Raw genomic sequence first — 27,721 nt, forward strand, 5'->3', positions numbered from 1 at the left:
GGGCTAAAACAAGCCGCCTGTCCCTGCTGCGTCCCCGCCCCTGGCCCCGCCCCCCGCCATGGCCCCGCCCCTCCTCCCCGCCCCGGCCCCGCCGAGTGACTAATGTCTGTCATATGACTGTGACACCGAATGGAGTCGGGCGGGTGGAACTAGCCGCGGCGAGGGGACGGCGCTGCGCGGAGCCCAGCGCCTCGGCGGCGGGGGCTAGCGGCGGCGCCCCAAGATGCCGCCCACCCTCTTCCAGAAGCTCTTCAACAAGAAGCACGGGCTCATTTCCCCGGCCAGGGACGCCCGCGACGACTGTGTCTTCAGGTAACCGCTACCGCGGCCGCCCTCCTCCCCTCACCCGAACTTCTGCGCCGAGTTCCCTGCCGCCCTCCGCTGCCTGCTCGGCAGCCGCCCGTGCTGCAGCGGGGCCGCTTGGCGCGGCTCCCCTCGGCCTCTCGCGTACCGCTGGCCTCGGGTTCCGTCCCCCGCCCCGCCGCGGGAGCCCCCGGGGCGCTGAGGTGCCCCGGGCCCCTTAGGCGGGCGCTGGGCGGGAGCCCCCCCGGGGCCGCCACGTCGGGGACGCCGCGCTGTCTTCCCTCACGGCTGCCTCCCCTCCCGGGGGCCGCCTCTCCTCACGGCCGGGTCCCCTCACGGCTGTCTTCCCCCCTGGTGGTGGCGTCTCCTCAGGGCTGCTTCCTTTCAGGCTTTCTTGCCCCTCTCCTGGGGGTCGCGTCTCCTCACGGCTGGGGTCACTCCTGGTTGTCTTTCACCCCCCCGCCCCGGGGGCCGCCTCCCCTCAGTGCCGGGTCCTCTCATGGCTGTCTTCCCCCCCGCCGGGGGCCGCCCTGACGGGAGGCACGACCTGGCCCTCAGGAGAGGCGGCCCCCTCGCAGCGCGGCCCCCCCGCAGCGGAGCGGGGCTCAGCTCCATCTCGGCCCCGTCGCCGCCTTCCTGTCGGTTTCGCCTGGTCACGATCGGCGGTGGGTTGTGGGGCCCCGGGCTCCCCGCGGGGATGCTGCAGGCCGGGGAGGAGGGAAAGGCGCCATTCCGCTTGAGGCGGGCAGGCGAGTGGCCATCCCCGGGGAGCAACCTCCGAAACGTGAAGGAATGGGGGGAGAGAAAAAACGCGAAGTTTTGGCCGCTGCCAGGAGAGGTGTAGGGTTTCTCGTGAAATTTGTCATGCTCTAACCGCAACAAAACTGGATCCGCCGAGGGGTGCCAAGCACAACACGGGGAGGCCGGAGGAAGGCAGCCTTTCTCCCGCAGACCCTTCTCTGCCCCCTCGGCCCTGGGGTCGCGAAAGCTCTCGGTGGGGTTTGGGTGGGGGCTGTGGTGCACGGTCCTGCGTGGGGACTTGGTGCGGGGAGAGGCTTCCCCCAGCACCGGGGCCTAGGACTTCCCCAGGGCCTCCTCCAGGGTCGGTTAGCTTGGAAACAGGTAGTTTTTGTGGCTGTGAAATACACGTTGTTCCACGAGTGGATCATGATTACGCTGGAAAGCAACACGGTCCCAGCACTGGCTGGCGGTGCGAAGAGGTAACCTGCAAAATCATTTTAAAGCACAGAGTTTGCGGCTTGGATGCAAGTACAATGTGCTTTATTAGTAAGAGTTACGTACTTCTTGAAACACTTCTAACAGTGTGGTGACGCTCTCCTCCCACCCGCTGCCTCGAAATTTATTGCCTGCAAATGACCGGCCCTTGGGTTGCTCTGTGAAGGGAGATCTCTGGCTGACGGGCTTAATTTTATGCGGTGGGATATTCCTTTTAGCTGCAGTGATACAATTGAGCAATTTAGATGGTTAATAGTATATCTGCAGTCTTTTAAGCGTCACGGTTTTCACAGAATATTGATGGCTCTTTTTGTGTCCTCATAGAGTCAGGACACAGTCCTGGACACTACCTGAAGTCCAGAGCTTTAACTGCTAGCATGTGCCTTTTAAAGACACTGATCACAGCTGCTCGCACACCTCTCCACTTACTGTGAAGGTGGTTGCTTTTTTTAAGTGATTTTTTTTTTTTTAGGAGACAAAACGTTTTAATGATGTCTGTGTCATCTTATTTTCTAAATCAGTGTAATACTGGGATCAGAACCCTTGGTGGGGAAGAGGCACTAGGACTGCTCTGTATCACTGCCCTGCCTTTTTCCCCCTGTTAAGTTGTTCGTTAGTGATGGATTTATGTAGAGACTCATGGCTCATTCAACAGCTGCAGTGCAGACCCTGGGGCAGAAATGTGGGGATCACGCCTGTGTTGAAAGGAGTGATAGTCCCGCAAGTCCTCTTCTTCCCTCTTTACCTGCATCGTTCTGTGCCAAACTGGATGTGAAATTTAAGATAGGTCACTCTGCTCTTCTCTCCTCCATTCATGTAGTGCTGTTTCATTTTGTGATGTGAACTGTCAACCAATAATTAGTGAATTTGCAGTTATTTTTTTTGGCAGACCCATGGGTAGAAAATTCCGTAGGAGACTGACGGCTCTTCTGACTAAGGCCTTGGGGCGGTGGGAGACCTGGCTCTTGCTTAGGAAGCCAAGCATCATTTTTTGAAGACTAATACAGATGCCCTCTAGGCATGTTGCCTAACGACTGCTTTCATTTTCCAAATGGGGTTAAGTCTTCAGTTAATCCTCACTATGTATGGTCTTATCAGTTACTGGTGAAACTTCTGGATAGTACGCAAAATAAAGACTGTTATTTATTACAGCTGGGTCTTTAGAGGCTGGAAACAAGCACTTTGGATTTTTAGACTGTTCCTCGTTCCAGTAAACCTGAAGGCAAGAGCCTCATCAATTTCAGTGGAGCAAGGTTTTGTTTATGGATTGATATATTATTATCTCTCTATATTCTAAATAACAGAACACTTTCCAAATATTCTGAACGTTGTTATTTCTGTCTTCACTTTGAAAGCTTGGTCCTGTTACTGAGGAGACTGTGTAGAATAACCATGAAAAAAATACATACATTCTCTTAATATATTTTGTGAATAATATGTACTTAGAGGAAACTCCAACTACTCTGGCAGTGACATCAGTATAGCAGAACACTTAAGGATGATTTTGATGCTCATTCTTTTTTCGAATATGAATATATTTTGCATTTCTGTCAGGCTTATTGTGAAAATTTACCAGGACGTAAATTCTACTTCATCTGTGCTTACACTGCTTCAAAAATAAAATTATTAATACTTTTTAGGGGAAACATATTTTGTTTAGTTGTTTGTTTGTTTGGGCTTTTTTTCCTACTCTTTCTTTCTGTGCTGCGAGTCTGTGAAATTTATGCGTCTGGGTTTAGCCAAACTCTGTGAAATCCTTCAGAACTAGGTGCTGGAGGGGTTAACAGTTCTAGTGATGTGACCAGTAAGTTAGCAACTGTAACGTACCGGTTTGCCTTTCTTCTTTTTTTTTTAATGTATATATAAAAGCAGATTATTTTACAGAGGGAAATCACAATAGATCTACTACATGTTGGTATCTTAGCTCTTCAGTTTAACACAGTGCAGTTGGCAGGGTTGGCGCTTTGTCTGAAATATCTCAGTACAGCTCGACTTTCACATGGTGAAAAAGAATGTTCAGAATTTTAGTGGTACAATCTATTTACAAGAAACACAGAAACACCTGCAAGTATTATAGAGAAGAGACAAGCCCTTAAGTTCCAAGGTGTAGAGTACCCGCTGTCTACTGCAAATAATACTCACGTGAGTGGATTTTCCCTGAGGGTAACTTTTACTATAAATAGGAGCTCTTGGCCGTACTGTAGCATCTGGCACTGGTGGCTGCGGGTGACAGGAGAGCTCAGCCCAGGCTTGGGCTCTTACAGTTATTAGGAATATGAGATTTCAGGTATGTTGTTTTCTAGAATTTTAGAATCAAAGTATTGCTGTTGCAAAATTACACCGCTGTTCACACCAGTTGTGTGCCATGCATGTATAAAAATGTATATACACTTTTAAATAGCAATTCAGTGATCCTTCCTCCATAATTTTCTGATCAATTTCCCCAGTAAAATGGAAACAATCTTACAAAAACTTCCTTAAACCAAGCAGAAGCAGCCACACATTGCTAAATATTATACGGGCACACAAAGTATTCCACTGCAGATTTACATTACTGACTGGCATAGATCCTGATTTTTAGCTACTATTTATTTTCTGGCTTTCTAGGGGTCTGCTTCAGTGCTTTGGAGAAGAGGGAGCTGCCGAACCACTGATAACCAGCTTTTTGTTCTTCAAAATGGGCTCAGTAGAATGAGCCCAAAGCTCAGTCAGGCTTTGTATCTTTGTTGTTAAGAAATGTGGGCAGTATTGCCAACGGTAAATACAGCTGTAAGGACTGCAGCAGAGTTTTTGCAGGAGAGTGCGTCTGTTGAGATAGTAGTTGTGCTTGGAGCAATATTAAGCTGTTACAGAGGGAGAACGATGGTCCTGTAATACTGAACTACAGGACTGGTACATTTTGGGGTTGTATGTAGGAGGGAAACTCAGTGTTTCTTTCCATCTTATGTGTAAAGTTCAAATACTTGTTCCCTTATATCTCTAGACATTCTTCCCACCTAGCTGGGGGGTGGGGGGATTATTAATTAGGAGGGGTTTTTTACACTACAGCTCAATAAAAGTTTCAGTGTCTCTCTTTTTTTTTAATCTAGGGAGCTCTAAAGAACCATCTCACCCCGAGGGGCATTCCACCGATGTTTGCAAACTCTGTTTTGCTCTTGTTAAAGCACCTGTTGTAGAGGTACAGCTGTGTGGTAATTGTTCAAGCTTGAAAGAACCCCTTCCAGTTTCGAGTCTTACCAGCGGCGTGGAGTATCTTTGGGCACATTCTTCCTTTAGGGGTTTGCTTTGGTTATCTGGGTATTTCTGAGGACGAGCGCAGCTTTCTAAGTGGGAAGGTACAGGAATAAATAACTTTAAACACTCTTTATTTATGGAGAATTGTTGGTCATCCTGGAAATGTGCTTTCTTTGGGTCTTTCTGTAATATGTGCTGCTCCTTTATTGGGAGAATAGATTGCCAGGTTCCTGAGATATGAATAGGCCTAAGGCTGTCTGCAAAGTACTGTTTCCTGAAATCTGCCTAGGCAAGTATCCCCCATCAGCCCAGACTCTTTCTGTTCTCCATGGCAGTGACTTTAAATGGTATCCTGAGATTTGTTTCCTTTCACATAATTTTTGGCAGCAGGATTCATCAAGGGAATTGCAATAAACCCAGTGTTGGAAATGGGTAGCATGATGCAAAGATGCTTCACGAGCCAGTTCCTCTGCAGAGCTATTGTTCTTGCACAACAAAAATGTTATATGCTTTCTTACAAAGGCATAAGTGCTTCTTGAAGCAGGAGCTAATTTCTTGAAATAAACTGTGAAGAGACTTGGAGACGTCTAACGACATGTAGCTGTGGACTTTTTAAAGTGGAGGCTGGAGTAAGGTGAAGGAGGAACATGAAAGTTGTCTTTACATTGATTTTCCAGTCAAAGTTTTACCCACAAAACTTCTTGGTAAGTTTTCGAATTATTTCTGAAGGTGGCTAGCATTGGTGACGTAAATGATGTGGTATTGTTACAGGGACTGTTTTGTGTTTGTTCCTCCTGTGCTCAGAGCAGGGGTAACCACCACAGATTGCCATGTTGCTTTCCATTTTTAAGGTATGTCTTCATGAGATGCCAAAGGACTTCAGAGCCAGTGGTGTGTGGACACTGTAGTGTCATCAAACAGATAAAAACACTGCCAAAATTGTTACTGAATTTACCTTCCACAGCAAACACGGTATTCCACTCCACCCAGTCAAAGGCTTTTCTGTCAACAGCAGGTAGCTTTGTGTATAGCAAGGCTGAGCCCAGGGAAACAAATCTCTTACCAAGCTCGTGAGCAATACAGCTAGTGAATTCATTATTCTAACAGCACCGCACAAGGCTTTACAAAGCTGTTCCTCAACAGCGCTGTCAATGTGTCAAGCTAGTCTGACCAAAACCTGCTATTAAAGAAATAGTGTGTTTTGATATTTGTTCACTTCTGGCATTCTGCAGGTCTTTCACCAATAAAAGTAAAACTCCTGGAATTTCATCATCTCAAAGTCTATCTTGAAAAAGAGCTTTAGCTGGACTTCGTTTTGTAATAGCTCCAGCTTTTCATCTTTTCCGGTAACCTGATGAATTTAAAATGCTTTTGTACCATAATTTTTTAAGACCATTCAAATTCTTAAACATCCAAAATGTTCTTTTGTTTTTACTAAGCTAATTTCTGTCCTTTAATGTCCCTTAAGTTTTGTTTTTTGTAAAAAAATCCATCTCTTCTGTAATATCTCTGGAAAAGTTTTTGGCTTTTTGGTTGCATTCATTAGCTTGAGTGTAGCAAGTTCTAATATTTCACTTTGATGTATGTGCAGTTTTCTCTATCACTATGATGACTTTGGCCTGTATTTTGAAATATATTGCTGTTTTCTAAAGTACTTCTTTTTGCCAAATTCTGTTTTGCATTTCCTGTCATCTGAGCTTTTATGTATCTTCCAGTGCTTTAAGGCAACTTTTATCTTGGAAGCAGAAAGATACAAATTAATAGGTTCCAGTAAGTACCTGTGGAGCACAGAGAAAGTTTTGACAATTTCTGCTGAAGGGGCCACTCTCCAAGCCCTCCTTCACACCACGCTGTAGGTCTCCTAGAGCTTCTCCAGGTAGGCATGTGTTGCTGCTAAAAGATCCAGCAAGTCCTTGAAAATTTGCTAGCTCTGAATAAGGCAATGCTGCAAGCTGGGTCCGGACAGTGCCTGAAGGAGCTGCAAATCAGAGGGTCAGTGGTCCAGCCGGTGTTTGTTACTTAGTTGTATTATTGTCGTATCCAAAGGAATTAACTTGAATCAGTACTCCCATCATGATAGGTGCATGTGAACACAAAGAATGACCAAATAATTTGAAAACCGTTAGGGTGCTTGTGCCTACCTGACTTTGTGCTTTGGAAAATTTTCCTCTGCCCTGGTGGGAATAGACCCTGCCTAGCCATCTCTACAGTGGAGTGGAAAAGCTCTCTGCTTGTTTTTTCTCTACTTTTTTAGAAGGAAGTAAAGATACAAAATGAGCTAACACACAGGTTAAGGGTCACCCTTATTGTCTTGCTTACTGGCATCTCCCATGGTGGTTGGGATTTGCGGTGACTTGAGAACTTGGCATCACGAGGTTGTGCTGCCCTTAGTTGACACCATGAGGTTGGTGCTGTCAGCGTGTGCTTGGCTTCCTCCCAGCCTGCAACATCGCTTCCTCCCCCTGGGATGGTTGTCTGAGGATGGCCTGCGGTCTCTTGCTGCCCTTGGAAGAGTCATTTTCTTGGTTCCTCTTCCAGCTTTTCAACTCTTTCCTCTAAGTCAGAAATCTTTTTGAGGAGAGGTTGGAGTGAGTGAATCACATGGTGCCTTTTTTACCATTGGGATCACCGCTGGTTAGGTTTTCAGGCCGTGGTACTAGTTTGGATCTTGACAGCAGATCAGATGAATCCCTTGATTTTACTTCGAGTTTTTCTTGGATTTCTGATGGTGCGTGCCAGACAGGTGAATGTAGCAGTTTTCCCTCTGGAAGGCATGAATGTCTGCTGTCCTCTTCCCCAAGGGTTTGACCCAACAGAGCTGAGACAAACCCTGCTCCCATGCTTGTTCTATGGAGACAGGATGAGCTGGCCTATCATCTCAAGAATGAATATGTTGACTTCTTGACATGGTTTCTGCGTGTCTGAAAATGTATGTGTAGCTATACTAGAGTAAAAATGCTTCTTTCTACTTGGATTATGCTGGCAAGTGTTTTAAGAAGGTGCTTCTGCAGATTTAAAGGTACTGGTTCTCCAGGTGAGGTCATGGGGGTATGAAGATGTGTCAAGAGCATGGGGTGTATGTACCTGTTTGTCCACTGTGAGGTCTTCTCCTTTTCTGAAACAATTCCACCATTCGTTTTCTGGTGACTGAAGGCGTATTTACATCTCTCATGTTGTAAACCTTGCTCTCTTGAGATGATCAGCTCCTCTGGTTGACTGATGGATTGTCTTTGCCTTTTCAAAGGGGTTTATCCTTTGCTCTGCGTATGCTTCTGAGTTAGTGTATGCTTATGGTGACAGCTTGGATGAATTCAAGCTCCTGTTCTGGAATAAACTGGTCCAGTGTCACTTGGAGCCTGAAACTTGTGTTGTAATTTTGGCTGACTGCTGGAGGTGACCACTTTAGAAGCGTGTTTTACGAGTGGAAAGTAACGCACATGGTGGTTTCAGAGCCTGTGTTCCCTCCTCTTGCTACATCTGGAGCAGAATGTCTGCAAGATCACATGTTCGTGAGTAACGTTAGGAAAAATGCAGAGCTCAGTTGCACCAGCAAATCCACAGTGTGGTTGTGCTGGGCTTCCAGAATCAGCCAAGAGCAGAATTTGTCTCTGAGGACTTGAAAAATTTTGTGTTTGTGGTATAGATAGAGAACCTTAATCTATAAAATATCTGCTGGAGGAAAAAAAAATTACGCCCATTAAAAACAGGAAGTAATTTTAGTCGTCTGTAAATGACTTGCTAATGCACCAGCTACTCTACCTTACAGTGAGTAGTAACAGAATTCATGTATGGGAAATATTCCTTTGAAAAAACTCATTTGCACAAAATACACATGCGATTCTGCTGTGCCTAAGGAATGTGACTATAATGATTACATTCAAAAGGGGCAGTCCTCTCTGCAGGATTAATCACTTATTTCTAAAAATACATGCTCAAATGTGTTCTGCTCCGTAGAAGTGTGAACGGTTATTATGTAGTCTTTGTATCAAAAAGGATTTATTTATTTTTACAACAATGCGTTGTGCTGTTGCTTAGTGCTCAACCGAAGCTTTTAATTGAGGTAATTCTGCACATTTGCGTAAGAAGTATGACCTTTTTCTTTTCTGAAACCAATAGCTTCTGTAGATAGTATTATTCAGAATACAATACACTACAGAGAAACTTGTTCAAATGTGTGAATTGCAGCACAAAATGCTAAACAAGCTACATATAGAGTTAGAGCATTATATAGAGCATTAACAGTGCATGCATATAGCATTCATCCATGAGTACAATGTGTTTGTACGAAGTTTTCCGTCTTTTCTGAAAAAGTAATTTCATAGCTCTTATCAAGTGGTTAAACTTTTGGATTTAAGCAGTTTGACTGCATGTAAAAGCTCTTTATTTTAAACAGCTTTGCCTGACGCTTTTGGGGTGATAACCTGGGTATCTTCCAGCTTCTATGTATTATCTGTCTTTGAAACTATGGCCTTGGAAGACCCCCCCGTTTTGTACAGGTGAAGGACTCTTTGCAGTGAGCCCAGTGTGGCTCAGTAACAAGCAGCTCGGCTGGGGACACCCCCTGCCCACTTCAGTCTGCACAAGTGAACACCCCAACAATATTCCGTGCTGGGTTGTAGCATTGAGCATGGACCTTTGCTGAAAGCCGTGATCTTGAAGAGTGGAAATGATCTATCACACACGACTCATCTGCTTTGTTTCTCCAGGATGTTTCCACAACTTCGTCAGCAGTGATTTTGGCCTAAAATAAGTAAAATACATCATAGAAACAATGGTATTTCCTTTACTACAAGTACTGTTTGTGCCCTGTGTGTTCATGGCATTTGATACACCTCTGTATCTGCGTGTGCCTCATTAGCAGTGTCTTCAAATGTCTTTCTCTTGCTCCAGCCCAAATGTCAACAAAATGTAAAACTTCCAAGAGCACCACAAACACTCTACCCTTTTAGTTTGTGTGATATATAACTGGAAAGAAATGGGAGCCAAATTACAGTTCTCTGCCATCTGTTTTAGTTGATAAATGAAGAAACTTTGAGCTCAGTTCACCCCTGACTTAAGGTCCTGGCATTGTGCCTATTTAAGCCTGAGCAGTATCTTCACCCCAGTTCCTGTGTTGTTTCCCAGTTAAGGAGAGAGAAGGTATATTGTTTCTTTGAGCATTGCCCATAGGAGCAGCTGCTTTGCTATATGTTTGCTTTGGTTTTTATTTTGGCCTCAGTACCTGTGGAAACGGTGGCTCACGCAGCGCTGCGCTCAGTCTCGTGCTCCCCTCTTAGTAATTTCTAAAGCTTTTGATCAGCTTCAGTCGTCTGTGGTGGAGAATGCGAGAAGTCCGAGTGAGATGAGTTTCTGTAACCTTAGTGAAAATCCTGCACGTGCTGTTGGGTGCCTCCTGCCCATTAGTACCTGGGAAGCTCCGACTTGGCTACACCTCGTTGTGTTGCATTTTCCAGTGGGCAAGTCAGAGGGAGCCTGGGGACAGCCAGAGTACAGGCATATTGGAAGAAGACGGTAGACGTGTGGCTTCACAGTTTGCTCAGGGAACAGCTATGCGTGACCACAAGAAAGGCCAGTCCTGGACTACTGTGAATACTAGAATATAAAAATCTTTGTTTGCTGCATTATTCCTCTTTCTAGGCAGTGCTAAAATATACACTATCTACTACATACCCACATTTCTCTTGCCTCATGTGCATTCCTTGCACAGCTTTGTCCCATGGAAAAAACAGTCCTTCAAAGATTGTAGACTCAGGATGTAGTTTGCCATGTTTTGGGGTAATTATGAAAGAGGATGGTAAGTCAGAAGGAAGTCAGAAGAAAGCAGTTAGCTGAGAAATGAGCTATCAAATAGGAATGAGATTCTTGTTGGCGGTTTTTGCCCGTCTGAAGGCCTACCTGGAAAATGTTCATACCATGTGAAGAGTTGCTCGAATGGTTTGTTTCCTCCTTTCATGAAACTTGATACCAGAAATTGGTAGAAAAACAGTGTTAGTTCAGGTGTTAATGAAAAATAGGTGCAAGTGATAAGCTGTGTGGTTGTGTGTGCAGAGAACAGAGGCTGCAAAACATGGGGTGAGCGTGCTCTTCTTCTCGGAAGCTTGTTCTTGTTGACATTATCTGAACATCTGAGAAGCTAAGGAAGAATTCTGCCAGGATTTTCTTGTTCCTACAGGAAAAATAACAATATTACCCTCTAAGACAGAGTTAAAGAAATGCCTCAAATGTTAGGACGGTGAATTGGCTTACAGTGCTAACAGTGTGTCTATTTAAAGACAGCCCAAACTCTGACATATCACTTAAATAGTCAGACAGAAAAAGGTGGTTGGTTTTTTTTCAGTACTTAAACATATTTCGGCTGCTGTGAGTTACTGGAAATTACTCTACTTTCTTAGTAGAAAAGGAAATTGTTCTACTGACAGCATGAAGGGCTAATAAGCTGTGAAAATAAGCATGTTGGTTTCTTAACTACGTGTATTTTCTAGTCATACAAGAGATGCTAATCGTGAACTCATGACCTCTTTTTTTCCAAACCAGACATAATTAAAAAATATAAAATAAAAAAAAAATCAAAGCCATTTAAAATAAATTCTTATGAGACTGTAACAGAATTATATCTTTCTTTTAAACAGAAATGTTTATCAAACCTTCAGATAAGCAAAAATACCACTTTGGGATGAGACTGATTTAATTTACTTGCTTTAAATTTAAGTGCTTTTTTTCATGGTATCTTGTGGCCATGATGTTAAAGTGAATTACTTTGGTTAGTCTGAAAGTATCTATTTTAAAATGTGTCATCAGATTTTCTTTTTCAATTGAAGAATGTTCACAGAATGGCTAGAGAGCTTGTGTTTGTGTGTTTGGCAAGACTTTTTTTCACTTTGGGGTCAGAAAGTAAGAAACTGGATATTAGGTTTTTTGTTTATTTGGGTTTTGGTTTTGGATTTTCATTGGGTTTGGTGGTTGTTTTTTTTCTCCCCACCTGGATTTGGTATGTATTCATTTAAAGACTGGTCTTTTCTATTAGAAGCCAGCAGGACAAATCAGGTAAATTACACTCGAGATGACATTAGTCCACACCCACACTGGAGAAGAACCCATGCAAGATAAAATAAAATTCGCTAATGGCAATTGTGTAAACTTAGAGTAGTTGGAAGATCATTCAGCAGACCTTGTTCAGCAGTGCTTGATATTGTCTTTGTAGTAAGGTCTTCTGTGTTTCCCCCAGCAGTGAGATAGATGAATTCAGTATATGCATACACTATGTAGACAGACCTAAATAGTTTTAATATAATGCTGGACAGACTTGTTTGCTTCTTAGATCAGAACCATAGTTCTAAGATTCTTGTGGTGGGTTTTAGGGGGGTCACAGATGCTGCATAAGCCAAGGTACGAGCAACAAAAGAGATGGAGAGACTTTTGAAAACTATAATCTTTATTTTCTTTCACTTTTTCTTGTCCCCGTGTTTATCAGTGCTGTTTATATCAGTTTATCAGGCCCTAGAGCGGCGGCTGGAGACCACCACTGATGTATCTGCTCACGGAGAGAAGGGGTTGGGGATAGGAGATGGTCTAGCTCCACCTTCTGCACAGCGGCAGTAAAGCAGAGGGGAGAGGGGTGCAGTGGGCTTTTATTTGGAAGGTATAACGTGAGGAATGACAGATGCTAAGTACAAAAAATAAGAGTCAGGCTGGAAACGCTGGGTGTGAAGTGAGCATAATGAGTATAAAGTGGCATTTTAGCATTTTCGAGTTGCTCTGTGGTCAGAAAGATAAACAGATAGGTGTGCAAGTGTAGTTGGGAGCAGTTGGATGGTGCTGCTGTGATTTAATGCATACGTTTTACAGGATTATTTCTGCTTGGTATTCCCTGAGCCTTGTAATGTTCTCCCTTATCATCACTGCCCCTGTTGTTGGGTGCTCTGCTTTGGAAACTAGTATTTACACACATGCGCACACACATAGAGGAAGAAAAGGGTTAAAGCCCAGCTCACTTTCCCTTCCATTTTTCTGTTCTCTTCTTAGTTTTGTCCTGTCTGAGACCTGCGGTGCTGCCTCTCCCTTCTGAAGGTTTCCCCTGGGTGCTGTACCATCCCCTCCTCCTCCTGCCACAAGCAGTAGGGTGCATCCTGTTTGGGGTTACTGCTGTGTCACTTCAGATGACATGCGCTAGCATGAGAAGGGGAAAGGGAAACGAAGAGCCAAGTGAGCGATTACTTTGCCAACAGCTCCTTTCCAAAAAAAAAACCCCGACAAAACAACCCAGTCCGAAATGTCCTGGTGGCATTGACAGCTATTGCTGTCCAGCACGTGAGCTTTTCTTTCCTGTTGATGCAGCAGAATAAATAGCCTCATGTGGTGCTGTTACTGGTTCACAGCAGGACACCCACAGCACTAGGCTTCTTCCATTTTCCACATCTTACAGATGCTCATGTGGACGGACTGAATAAGGGGAAAAAAGATGAGGCAAGAAAATACTTTTGAATGAGAAAGCAAAGCTGAGTCTGCCACTCCATAGGAACAAGAGGAAACAGTTAATGTTTTGGGGTTTTTTTTGTCATGTTAGACTGCGGTACATGAGCTACAAAGATGCAAAAGCTGATCCTGAGTGGATCGGAGCTAATTGGGAAATAGCTCATTCTGCTGCAACCGCAGGAGAGTCCCTCTGGGAGACAGTCAGGAGTTGCCCCAGCCACATCTGTTGGCGACCCCTTGTTGGCTAGGAGTATCTGCAACTATGTTGTCACCAAAGCCATTACCACCAGCAGAAAGGGGTTTATTGAACATACACTAAATATATATATATATATCTTGATTAAGTACAACCTCTCCCAGTGGAACAATGTAGGTTTTATCAAGGGTTTCTGTTGATTCTGTGAGCTGTGAGGCAGAGCTGGTTTGGAGTGTGTGTTCCACCTCAATCCCATGATAAGGAAGGCGTGTGTTTGGAGTGAGTTTCAGTGCTGATACCCAGGGAGGGCATGCCGAGCTGAACCTGTAATTTCTTTATCACAAGGCCAAGACTTTAACAGTAAGAAAAGCTGTGTGGGCACATAGGGGCTGCTTTCAGCTGATGCTCAAAGCTTGCATGTGTCTGGCTTGTGGAGTTTTCAGTAAGACTTGACCAGTTCAGCTGTTCTGCAGTGGAAAATCCCTCTAGATGAGTAGTTGTGTTGAAAAGCTTGTTTTATTTAATGATCACAGGGCAATGGCCAGTCCTACACTGTATTTTCTGTTCCTACCAGTCTCAGAAACCAAAGATGGTGAGCATGTAGTGAGACTTAGAAAACTGAAGGGGACAGCGTAAAATGTGAAAGTACAGAGTTTAGAATGACAGTGAGCAAAGCACTCTAGTTCAAACCCAGTACAGCACTTGGTTAAGCTTGACATAAAGACTGGGGAGCTCCTTTAGCTGGCTGACAGCTAAAAGCACCCTAAAGTGCTTTGGTGAACCAGATATTTGGGACCTCACAGTTTTAGTGCATTTGTTTGTTGGCTGTTCCATTATCTGTCAGTCTGTATTTTTTTGCAGATACTAAATGAAGTTGTGTGGCCATGTGGCTTGTTCAAGCGATTTCTATTTGTCCTCGTGCCCTTATGAGTTACATAAAAGTGAAGTCAAGCAATGTCTTTAGTGTCTGCTCTATATAGATCTACCTGAAATAGTTTCAGGTCACCTTTGCATGCTTAATTTGGAAAACAGTTGAGCAGCATGACTCTTGCCTTGGAGAATTGATCAGTCTGGGCTCCTCACGGTAGTCTTGGGGCTCTTGCAATATCTGTGCAAATCAAGATGTCATCCTTTCTGCAAATTAAGTAGGGGCCTGTTCAACTTGTAGAGCCAGTAAGGGAGGGATGTTCAGTCCACGGGTTGGAGACAAGTTAGGAAAGTCTTCCCTCCTGAAAAGCAGCTGTAGGATAGATCCAGTCCACCTAGATATTCATTAATGTTATTTGGCAGATCTGTTAGTGCTCCTAGTTGTTTCTGATTCAGAGCCTGGCAGTAGTCTTGGAATGCAGTGACCTTCCTGATTAGCAGTTCTGAGGGTTAACTAAGGGGGTTGGTTAAAGGCTCCCAGGCACAGAGCTGTCATGGAAGCAGGTAACCGCTCTGTGTGCGGAAAGGTTGCAGAGTTGGGCAAAGCATCATGTAAGACTTTTGAAGGTGATGGAGGATGCTTAGATCACAAGTGACAAACACACTGGTGTCAGGCAGGTGTTGGTTCACGGGAAATATCTATCATTAGCACTCGTGGGATATTGGTATCAATGAGCATCACGTATGGATAGACCAGACTGGGATTTCGTTCCATAGGTATTAATTTGTTATACTTGTTTATACAGTCATCCTCTGTCTTTAGTTCGCAGTTGTTCCTGTGTAACTGAGACCTTTTTTTTGTGAAATCTGAGGGGGGAATAAGACTGAGTCAGCGTTCTGCTTAAGCCATGTGCTTTACTTTAAGTATGTAAGTAGTTTCATTGCTCCCAATGAAACCGCTCATGTGCTTAGCATTAGGCATGTGTTTTAAATAAGTTGCTGATCCAGAGTCTAATTTTTTTTTTTTTTGAGTAAAATCTACATAAATGAGGAGGGTAAGACTACAAATACACAGTGTTTAAAATGCTACAAATCAAAGGTTTAAGGTGGTATTCTTCAGGAAAAAAAATCTTTTGGCATTTAATGCATTTTAGTGACACACTGAGCTTAGATGTCACCTTTGTTGGAAAAATGATCATCATCTGTTAATTTTATGTGACACTCTTTATAAATGACCTGGTAACATAACAAGCTAAAATTCACTGTAGTCCTCTACAACACCAGGCTTTAGACTGAAAGCAGCATTTTGGGATTATCCCTACATCAAACCTCAGCTGAACTGAGTACATTTAAATAATTGTCCGCCAGCTTTTCCCATTACAAAGATACACAGTTTGTGAAATTGGTTTACCGTGTGCTGAAAATTTCTTTGATATTTTTAAAAGCCTGTTGCTATGGCAACCGGACCCTATAACAGAAAAGCTTTTTGGTAATAAGAAGGCTAAGAAATTTTGTTAATGTTCAGGAAAAGCAAAAGAGCTTGTATTCTTTTTTTTCCAAAAGCAAACAAACCAACCAACCCCAGAAGAAAGCGTGATATCCCGAAGCAGCTTGCACCCGGATTACCAGCTGGAAGGGCACACCCTGCTTGCAGGGCTTGCACTGCAAATGCTCACACTGGGCTCAGCTCTTATGGTGGAGAATAATCTGGAGTTCACGAGCATCTTGCTCTGAAATCCTTGAGATGGTTTTTGTTTTGTTTTGTTTTTTTATATGGAAAGGTTGAAGTGATTTGATGGTTTGGCTTATGGGCAAGGAAACACGAGTTCTGCTTCTCAGAACTGGATGTCCCCTTTGTGCTTTGCTAATACAGAAACTGGCAGAACAGGCATTACTTTTTCTTTGACGTTAGGGCTTGCAGCCCTGTTTCCTTGTGTCTCATGACTGAGTGAATCAACACCTAATTAAACAGTCACATGAGGGACAGAGTAAAATGCTGCTCAGGCACTGATCATTGTGAATCTTTGGAGAGTAACTACTTACATCTGTCTTCCTCCTTCTCCAAGGAACCCTGAACAGCTGCAGCTTTGCTTTTTTTTTTTTTTCATTTTTTTTTTTCCAAGGGAAAAAAGATCACGTAGACCTCAGCTAAAGCACTGCTGTCTGTGCAGATAAATGAGACCTGGGTAGGGGAAAGAGAAGACTTGGAAGTACTGGGCAAAATCTTGAGAAATCAGAATTATTTGAGTTTGTGCAGGGGGAGACTTAGCTGAAAACTTGAAGCTGTAGTCCTTGTGCATTTGACACTCCTGGTAATTTAACTGAAAATGTCAATGTTGGACGAGGAAATACAGTAAGATCTTCAGACTGGTCTGGAGGGATTCTTGGTATTTTTAATATTAGTTGTAATTCTTTCACTTGCAGCAGGCTGCAAAGGGTCCATAACAATTGCTTTCCATCTCTGAGTGGCAAATACTTGTGTGGAGATTTATTGGGCTCTCAATTATCACCCAGTCACAAGTGCAGCCACCTTAATCAATTACACGGACGTGGCCTACAGCCAAGGAATGCTCAAATCCCCATGCTGCCTGCTCACGCTGTATGACTTTCACCACCAAGGCAATATTTTTTCCCCTTATAAAACTCACGGAACAAGTATTACAGGATGTTTTAATCGGCGTGAGCAGATGGCTACCTCCACCCTGACCTGGCAGTGGGCCGTCGGGAATGTGCTGGGCTGTGCAGCGGGTCTGCAGCAGGGGGTTTGATTGCCCTCATGGAGGTAGCAGTGGTTTGGGTGCTCCATGGTGCAATATCTCCAGGCCGAAGATATCCACCAGGGGTCATCCTGGCCTGCCTGCTTCAAGGCCGGGGGGGTTCGGGGCTGTGCTCAGCCCAGGAGAAAGCAGGGTCACCTGCTGCCTCCTGGCACCCAGGGCACAGCATTGCCCAGCCCCACTTGCCTATCCCGGCACAGCTCATTAAAAAGCATGCCACAAAAAAATGCAACTGTTTACATTCTAGTCTTTAAAAAGTTATTTATTTCTTGATATATCTATCTGATAAAAAATAAATGCTTATTTAGATGTGTTTACTCGGTGCAGAAATCACATGGCATGTCAGGCATAGCTCGAATACACTAGCAATCTGTTTATGCACCTTCCATCTTTTATTTTTTATATCTCCTGAAGTAATGTATTGAGAATCTCAGTTTTCACTTGTGTAAAAGGAAGAAAACTGGCAGAGTCCTTACAGTTGCTTGGAAGAGCATGAAAATAAAAGCCTTAAAGAGTCTTTAAGCTGAAGATAAATACAGGGAATTCAGTGTTTGTCTATTAAAAAATGAAAATGTCAGGATTCCTCAGCCAATGTACTTTTGTTAGATCAGGAGTCATTGAAGGGCTTATTATTAATATTGGAATTGATGGTACTAGCGGAGCTATAGTGACCCCTCTAAGATGTCTTCATTTTCATGGCACCAGAGTTCTTGCAGTCAACCTTGACTCTAATATATCTTCTTTTCATTGTATCCTCTATTAATATCTGTGATCTCCTAAACAAAAAGCAGCAATTCACCATTCAGTTACCTAAGCAATAAACTTTGCAGTTGATACACCTAAGCCTGTGAGTTTGTCTTTGTTCTGCGTCTAGCACTGTGAAATGGTCACTTTTTTATCATAATAGTAATTCTCAACAGTGGTAGCTCAGATGGAACGGAGATGCTGGTTTTCATGGGCAAAGTTCGCTTTATTGTCTACTGGAAACTCTCGTGTGTCGGGCAAAGATAGATGCTGCATGTCACTGGGTGTCATATTGTCATTCACATTTAGAAGAGGGGATGGAAAACAGAAGTTAGTTTTATGTGTGGATTTAAGGATTGAAGAATCTATCTAGACATCCCCAGAATTACACAACATTATGGGGGAGGGAGGGGGGAAGACTTCCCCCCACAACCCTCCTCTGCTACACTAGATAATTCTGTGTGACTGTAGAAAATTCTTCATGTCCACCAACTGTTTATGTGCAGCAAAAACGATTTGTATTGGAACTTTTTTCTTCTCAACTTTTCATTAAACACACACAATAATGAACTATTTACACTTTATTTTTAATAGCCACAGCAAAAGATTATTCTGCTCCGCACACCCGAGAGTGCACAATAAAATAACTGTTTGGCAGGGGGAAAATGCCCTGTTGTCTTGCAGTACCAGTTGGTATTATGGAGGTTTGTTCGGTGTCTTATTTATAGTAGATTGCACTTGGAAATGTGATACAAAACAAACACCAATGTTCCAGTAGCTTAGCCATGCATCAGATTTTTACTTTGATAGTTATTTTTATTTTAAGCATCTCTTATCCTGACTTGAAAAAATTACAACAGTGAAGGGACAGTCAATCTGCTGAGGTCTCAGCATCCGCATTCTTAAAAGAAAGATAATGTTCCATGTCGCACCCTCCAGGAATGCTCCCAGGCAGATTTGTATTTATGCTGATGCTCCTTTACAGACAGTTTATTCTAGTCATGAGACCTCCTCTTGCTGCTAATGAGAATCCTGTGTATGCAGAGTTTATAAACTTTGGTTCTCTGTTGATCTTTTTTTTTTTTTTTTTTTTTGTACTGCATATGAAAAGCACTTTTTTTCGGTATGTAAAAAATCTGGTTTCCTTTAAAGAAAATGGGGCCTGGGTGTGAAAAACCTGCAGACTGCTTGCAGTCATCTTTCGCATCATTTTGGCTCTTGCTGACCTTTGGCTGGGCTTATGTTTGTGTGTGTATATCTATGGTGCGTGCAGGTATGTGTGTGTGCTCCAGTTGTATACGGAGGGTTTATGCTTTAATACTGTCCACTCTTCCTCTCCAGCAGTGTGGAATTCAGTGGGATTTTTTTTGCAGGCATACAAGAATGCACAGAAAGCACATTTTTTAAAAAGTCTAGCTCAGTGGTAATCCTGCTAAGGCGAGTATTTTGTGGAGAAATGGTATCCAAGTATTTCTAGTCATATTTCAAATAAAATCCTAATTGGTTTTCTCTCTTTTTCTCTTGTGTGACTTCCAGCTCCTACCTTTGTGCATTACTAAGCAGTAAACATTTCTTGGCCAGTAAGCATACTAGCTCTTTGTTGTGTGCATTTACAGCATGTGTGAGGGAAGCCTTCTTTCAAGACAAAGACTAAAAACACTTATTAAGGCAGTGGAGAACAAAAATGAATAATTTCATTACATTTTTAGCTTGTGGCTAGAGCAAACTGTTGTCTCCTTGGTTTAAAACCAGATGATTTATATCCAAAAGGTGCATGTGAGCCTTTGCGGCAATTCTAAATGTTTTCAGAAATGCCTTTGGATAAAATGAAGAAAGTAACTCTCTCCGGTGCTCTTTTGTTTTGAGGAATTTTTTTGGCTTATGTGTGTTTAAGAATGAGCTACAGCCCCAGTCTGGCATCAGGGACTGCACAGAACCCCTTGGGTGGGATGTACCTCATCCTCTTCCCTGTTAAATGCGGCTGGACACCATCACCCATGTCTTTCCCATCTGCAGTCAGATGGATATGCATGGATGTGCATGGAAGTGCTCTCCCAGGATCTCTCTGGAAGGTGATGGGCTAAGGCAGGAGATTTTGATCGCTTTATTTTTTGAACTTATTAAGTGTTTTTCTGAAGCTAGATAATATTATCAGCTTTGATTTCCGAGTTCAAATTTATACACACACACAAAAAGCCTGCACCCTTTCAAAGAGATGAAGAGTATCATATTCCCTGCCAAAGCCAAAACTGCCTAGGTGGTAAACGAGGGACTTTGGGGCGGGGGGGGAAGCAAGCTGCCTTTCTGCAGATACCTTTCAATGATAGATGCCATAGGCCTATTGCAAACCCCATAAAGCTTTCACAGCATAGGTTAAAATAAGTTACTGTATCTGGAATACAACTAATATTGTAATTACAGCTTTCTTACTGCCCAGTGGCCCATTTTGGGTTTTATTTTTATTTCCCCCCCTAGAAACAGTGCAGATAAGCAGTGAGGAGGAGTGGCTGAGGGGCTGTGCCCCTCTGCACTGCAAGTTGAGCAGGGGGGTTACATTCTGCGCACCCACCTTGCATTCCCCCATCCCTGCCAAACCTGAACCGTCTCTGAGCATGGCTTTGTGCCCGCAGCTGGCAGCCAGTGGGTTTGGATTTGAGTGCAAGCTTGGACCCAGGTTTAAAACACGATAGGTACACCCTGGTGTGACAGTGACATCTCACTGTCCTCAGAAATTTAGAATCAGATGTTGTTTTTTAAAACGTACTTCATCTGTTGCAGATCAGTAAATCGGGTGTTCACTGTACCTGGATATACATCTACAGAAGAGAATGGTGCATGTTTAATCTTAAAGAGGCCTGAGTATTTTCTAGGATGTGGGAATGGTTACTCTGTTTGAACTAACACTGAGTATCTGAAGTCCTTCCTCAAGCAATAAATATTCACTGATCTGACTAAAGAACTACTTATTCTCCATACGCTTTGAGTCCCTCTCTATTTGAAGGGAAATTCCTTCCAATATTTTTCCTCGGCAGTTGTTGGATGGAGGTTGGCTCTGCTTTCAAAGCACTTGTCTTTAATATGCATCAGGTTACCCTGAGGTAAAATGGAAACCTTAGATGTTACTCCTGTAAATAAATGTTTACATAATACATTGCACTGAACTTCTCACCATTGCATGTCTAAGAAAAAAAGGTCACTTTTGACATCAGTAACCTTTAGAGAGCGATGCCTTTGCCACACAGGTAAAGAAAGTTACTGTGCGCAGCACATTCTTTTCATTAGATCAAGAAGGTAGGAGAGGTCAAATGTTATTGCATACAACTCCCAAGGCTTGGCATTTTACGGTTTAAAGGCAAGATTTGATTTTAAGGCATGTGTCCTGTAAACAGCTCAGGCCCAGTTTTGCTCATGTGAGTAATTCCATTGAATTCCCTGACACTAGCCACGTATGAAAGGCTAAGTCTATAATGTATGTCTGTGTGGGGTCAGGACCTTGAGTCTTGATTTCTAAATGAGAAATTCCCTATAAAACATTCAAGGTCACAAAAGATAGTGGATTTGGATTTTGAACCAAGTAAGTATCTATCTCTTAGTTTTACTGTGGTTGTGTCAAAACACTTGCCCAGCACCAAACGTAAAAATATTACCTTCCTATAAGTCAGCAGCAAAACTGCTGTTGTGTCAATAGATTAAGGATTTCTCCCTGAACTTAATCCAGCAGACGTGTAGCAGAAGAGGTGTTCTCTGGTGGAATCCATCCTATGGGGGCAAAACATCATCCAGGCATGCTGGGATTGTTGGGTCTTGGAACCAGAGCCCATGAAGAAGTCCATCAGCTCACCCACTCTGTGATACAGGGGAATCATTGGGAGCCTTAAACTCTGTGTTGTGGGATGCAGTGGAACAGGATGTCCTGATGATAAATGGATTTTTGCTGCCTTTGTTTTTGAAATACTGGCAAACCCTGTAGGTTTTCAGGCACTGAAAAAAACTGAAGTAGTAGCTATGATGCTACACTCTCCTGCCTTTATGTATTTCTTGATCTTTGTCCAAAGATAATACAAAATTAATAGTATGAATTATTAGCCCCACATACGCCTGTGACAATACTTGATGGCTTTTAATGTGCACTGCTCTTTTGGATGCCTGGTTCCTTCTTCGCTTCCCTGTCCATCTCTCTCGCTCCTCCCCCACAATTTAGAGAAAAAAAGTTCTTTAAATAGAAAGCTCTTTGCTTTTGTGATGTACCGGGCAGCCGTCCTAGCATGGCCCGGGTTACCACAAGAGCAATCACGAAACCTTGTTTACAGCTATCAGATCGGTCAGGATTTCTTTGTGGGCATTATTTCACATACTTTATTTTATTTTTGCCACCCCTAAAAAAGCCTATATATTGCCATCCAGTTGTTTTGCATGCTCCTGATGCTTCACTTGTAATATTAATGAGCCCTTCCAGGGCATACAGTGCTTTCTTTGTTCTTATAGGAGCAGCTGGGGAGGGGGAGTGGGTGCTGCGGCGATGCAGGGAGCGGAGTTGGTTTCACTCAGCCTGCGGACACGCCGGAGGATGGAGCACCGGCGATGCCAAGGCAGGCAGTGAGCATCGGGAGCTGTAGGCACCTCTTTCCCGGCACCCATACAAACGAGACCCCCGTGTAGTTAAACACTGAAGGGCCTCTGTTTTAGGGGCGACATGGTGCGCAGGGGTGGGCGCTGGGATTGGTGGCGGCGGATGGCGGCTCCAGGTGGCACGCGCTGACAGCTGGGTCACATGATGGCTGTCAGCACTGGCTCTTCCACCCCTCTGCCTCCGTGCTCCGGGGCTCCGGCACAAGCATCCCGTCGCTTCCAGGAATGTAAAGGCTGGGGGTGCAGTCTGGAAGGGGGCTGCCTTGCTTTGCGTCTCCCCCCTCCCCCCCAGCCTCTCCTTGACCGAGCAGGCTGAATTCCCGACGGTCGCGGCTCGTGGAGGTGCAGGACGGCAGCCACAGTTGCCAGGGGACTTGGGTCATGCGACTCAACTCCGATTGCATTCGCTAGAGGAGGAGGATAGATGGGACTGACATGTATGCTCCGGCGGCTGCCAAAGCAGCACTTAGCTTCCCGATGAATTAGATTGATCTCCTCTGCAGCGATACCCTGGAAGAGACAGAGGAGCGGGGAAGACGGGCGATATTCACTTGAGCAGAAATCCCAGGCTGTGCAAGAGAATGGAGGGACAGGATTTGGGTTATGAAACTCCAGGGCAGTGCAAACGCAGCCTGGTGCAAACGCCTATACTGGGCTTCAGCAAACTGCTTTCTTTAAGGTGGTTTTTGTGATCCTGTTGCTAGGATTAAGCCTTTTGCATTGCAGCATGGAGAGTCTTTTGTTTGAGTTAAATTCAGACCTCTTGATATGTCACCTGACAGTCTTGTGGTTTTGGATGAATATGGCTCATTGCTATTATTAACCTGAGTTGGCAGCCGGGCACAACAGGAGTTTATAGGGATTTTGAAAAGTGGAACTGCTCGGGGGACAAAGATGCTTCCCAGGTACAGTCACTGCACAGTTCTTGAGATTGTTTTAATTATTTGAAAGCTTAATATTTTCACTGTGGTGAAAGTATTTCTCTTCCAGAAATGTGAAGCTTTATTTATGATTCTTACAATTGTATGTTAAATGGCACTAATGTATTTTTTTCCTGAATTGCTTCTATCTTTTACAGTTTTGCAAAGGGAAGTGCAGTCTACTTGAATAGTATAAGACCTTGTGTTCAGTGCTAGTGAATTGAACTGAAAGGAACCGTGTCTTGCTTGTGTGTGGTTTGGGTTGTTTGTTTTTTTTTTATTAAAACAGGTATTTCAAAAGAGCACAGAGCTTGCGTGTGTGTGTGCACGTGCGTCCATATGTTTGCATGCATATATGTGCTTAAATCAGCTAAAAGCTGAAAGGACATATGTGAAGTAGTCCCAGAAATACTCTACGAAATTACTAATTGCAAATTCTGAAGCCATGTGAAATACAAAGTTCCTCAACATTTCAATATTGCACTCCAGATTATGATTAATATGCTGACTAGGCTGCACCTAACCTGTATATATTATGTCTTTTTGCTTGTGGAAAGGCATCTGGCTCATGTATTGGATTTTAGAGCGTAAATTAGCTACCTTAACGAGAGCCAAGTGACTTGGTAGAAGGGAGAAAAAAATAAAAACAAACTAAAGTCAGCTTCATATACAGTTAAAGAATTGGACAGAGCCAAGGACCTTGGAAGCCAATTGAAGTTTAGGTCCAAGTTTATTATACTGAGTGTGAAATATCTGGCTGACTGAGTATGTGCCTGGTGTACAATATGTGCTTAGTATAAGCAGCAGAAGTTTCCTGGAGCTCAAGTCGTGCAGCTATTCAAGGTGAGGATTGCTAAGCTGGTAACTGAATGAGACAGATTTATAGATGTAGCATGGAGCTGACCTCTACAGTGCTGCAGTGCCTGTGGACTGTCGCCCTCCTTCAAGAAATGAAAAAGGGGAGGCTTGGGTTTTTTAAAAAAAGAAACATTATTTCCTTGGGATGAACCTTAAAAATATAACTGCTACAAGCAGTCGCCCATCGCGAGTGGTTGTCCCTGAGACGATCCACCATCTCTCAGTTCTTCCAAGCTGCCCAGGGTACAGGTCCTTTGACTTCTGCGAAACCCCAGCTGAGGTCACAGTGCTAGAGGGCAGCGTCATCCAAAGTGCTGGGTAAACTCCTTCACAATCGATCGTCATGGGCTTCCTCTGTGGCCTTGGTCAAGTCACAAACGCCAGTTTTGTCTGCAGAATCAGCAGGCGTTCGCCACAACAGTCGCACAACCCTGCAGTGACCTCAACTGTTGTAAAGACAATTATCTTGCAAAATTTTTTCTAAGTATAAGCCCTGTGGTTTCTCTGCTTCAGGGATCTTCTTCCTCCTCATAGCCTTATGGTCATGTTATGTCAACAGCATTTAAATGGAATCTCTCACTGAAAATGCCAGCTTTGCAAATCAGCGATGCAGTCTGGGTCATCCTTATCACAGGAATACCAGTAAAGTTCTTTGGTACTTCAGGTGTTACTATTAAAAAATATTGAACATGGCCATGCCACTTTACAAAAGCTCTGCTAATGGATGGTCTTCCAAAGCTGGAAGCATCATTAACATGCCATATATGGCTCTTTTCATTGCTTCCAAATTAGTTGTGCTCTTTCAGAAAGGCGTCTTTGTACAATAATGGTCAAATAATAAATGAATAATTGAATTGCAGTGAGAAGGTATTAAAATACCCTCTCCTTGTGTCCTATGTACTCAGCTTTGGTTGAGTCTTCTCAAAGCTAAAAGAAAAAAATCCAGTAACAGATAATAGAAATGCACGGAGGAATTCGGGCAGGAGAAGGAATCCCTTGTTGGAAAAAGCATCTCAGTAAGGAGTGAGACATGTATGATGTGATGGTTGGACTAGGCAAGGACAATTTGCCTTCTGCTTCTGTTCACCTTTCCTATACTACTATTCCAAATACTACTAAGTTTATATGTACAGGTGAGCGTGCTTTGATGGGAGTGTACGTGGAGATAATCTGCATCTGAAGTATTCCAGTGCACCCAGTGGAACAGTCTCATATTTACAATGTAAGCTCTTCAAAAGAGGGGCAGTCTTTCTGTCCAACGCTCGTGTAGAAGTTAGCTGGGTCTGAGCACTGCTGTAACAACAGCAGGACACGAAGGGGATCATCTGCAGGAGTTAGAGACAAGCGCTGGGGATCCCTATACCTCTGTTCTCATGCTCGTCTTAACGGGAGTGAAGCAAGATGTTTCCTTCTGTGCAGAGCCCCGTGAGGAGGGCACGGGGCAAGGTGGACCCGCCGTCTGCTCTGCCCTGGCTGTTGCTGTCAGCCTTTTAAAAAGGTGCTAACATGAAAAACACGCAGAACAGATAAGCTAGCATAAACTATAAATATCATTTGCGTAGATGCATTTAAAAATAGTTGGAAGTGATTCATCACCAGGCAGTTTTTATAACTATGGGTAACATGATGTAGGAAAACAATAGTTTGACTGATAATTTCAATTTACTTTTTCAATGATGAGTCATATTCTGGTTTTGAGCAAGTTTACTTTTTAGCAAACTGTTTTACGGTTCCTACCTGCTTAATAATCTTGACCAGTTTCCTTCAATTACTTTTCTTTAAGACTTCTAAAATAGCTGTGTTAATAATTAAAAAGTAATTGGATACTACCTAAGCCGTGTTAGTATGAAATTGTTTTAAAAGTAAAGTCTCAGTCAGGAGGAAAGACAGTATTAAACTAAACCCTGGATGTAATGAAGAAGCGCTGTTCATGGTGTAGTGGAAACAAGGAGGAAGGAATGTACTTGCTTTCAATTACAGGGGAAAATATTGTATTTTAATTGGTGGAGTGATAACAAAGGATTTCTGTGTCTGTCATTTCATCTATTAAAACTTGCACAGAGTCTAATAATACCAATTGAAAGCCATTCAGTTGCCTCTTGCTGAGAAATGTTGAAGGCACTAATAAACTCCAGGAGCTAGGCACATGAGAAAATCTCTCCTTGGAGAGAATTTGGAGTTTGGGATTGTCATGCAACTCGCAGTAGAGGTGTCAGGAAGCGTGTAATGGATCTGTAAATGTAAACTACAAATAATACTCCTGGTGGTTGAATGTGAAAAAGGCAGGAAAACAAAATAGGTGAAAGAGCGAGAAGAGCTGAACAACAGTAGGGCTTCAGCATGAACCCGCATTAAAATACAATTTTTCAGGCCCTGATTTCATTATTATTACTTTCTAGTAATTTCATCATTATTCATGTGGAAGTTTGCCTTTCTGTCCCAAATAATTCCTTTCCCCGCGTGCTTTCTACCTGCCTTAGCATCTGTGCGGCGGGGTTGGACCAGATAATTTCCAGAGTCCCTTCCACCCTCAACCAGTCTGTGACGTCTGGTTTGATGTGATTGGTTTCTGAAATATCCCACACAGCATTTATACGTCAATGATTTCTACCCCATTCTGTTCATGTAGGTATTTCTGAACATGTCATTCTAGAGGAATTACTATTTGTGTAGTGGAAATCTCCATAGGACTGGTGTCCTGCTCAGAAATAATTTGTTTTTCACTATTTCTTCTCTTGGTCGACGCATGAACTCACAGCACTAACTGTGTGGCGAAGTCACAAACAGTTCCGCTGGTGAAAAGATTGTTGGGGTTTTCTTGGTGGTGGTTTTTATGTTTGTTTGTTCTAGGTTTGTTTTTGTTTTTATTTCTTTAAATATAATCAGTTTCAAGGAAAGATCAAAGAGTGGTAGATAGGTCATGCAGGAAAAAGTCCTCATTAAAAGAACCGTCATTTCCAGAACAGCGTGGGAGATGGAGACTCACCTTTCATTAACATCGCTAGATCATTTGATTCTACGTCTCCTGGTTTTCCTATAAGAATCTCAAGAAAACATCAGTTAAATGTCAAAGTTAGTTTCCATTTATAAACAGAACTAATTATATTCAGAAGATCTAGGTCAGTTTTCATCCAGCTGAAGAGCGGTGCTGGAGTATTGCCCTGTTACATTTGGTTTGAGAACGTGCCCTGTGTATTGCACGCAGGAATTGGTATGTTTCTGGGATAATCTATCCACATATCAAGCTTAACGGTACTTTAAAGCTGCTGACAACACCAGCAAAGCTACTCTGTGTCCTGCTTCCTCCAGAAAAATGTGCCTCGCTGGGAGGTGGGGGGGTGAGCCGGAGGTGCCAGGCTGCCTCTGTTTACTGTCTGTCTAAATGAACTTTCCCCCAGCTCTCTTAAAAGTTTCGTCTGGTTTGGGAAGTGGCCCGCTATTGCCAGGGAATGTTTTTTGCAAGGCTGAAATGTGCTTAAGGACTC

At 43.4% G+C, this 27,721-nt stretch overlaps 1 protein-coding gene across 4 annotated transcripts in view; it reads left to right on the forward strand.

The window, feature by feature from the left end:
* The first annotated feature begins 90 nt into the window (after positions 1-90).
* FNIP1 (folliculin interacting protein 1) overlaps positions 91-27,721 on the forward strand; it is a 69,394-nt gene continuing 41,763 nt past the window's right edge. For 2 of the 4 annotated variants that reach the window (XR_012589457.1, XM_074603613.1), the window contains exon 1: positions 91-312. Coding sequence is in view for 3 of the 4 variants with exons in the window: in XM_074603613.1 (XP_074459714.1) it covers positions 224-312 (89 nt within the window). In the remaining variant the exon portion in view is untranslated. Of the gene's footprint in view, positions 313-22,336; positions 23,364-27,721 lie in introns of those variants that run through there. The other 2 variants (XM_074603615.1, XM_074603614.1) reach the window with 2 other exon arrangements.

Source organism: Larus michahellis, chromosome 11, assembly GCF_964199755.1.
Source record: "Larus michahellis chromosome 11, bLarMic1.1, whole genome shotgun sequence".
Taxonomy (NCBI): Eukaryota; Metazoa; Chordata; class Aves; order Charadriiformes; family Laridae; genus Larus; species Larus michahellis.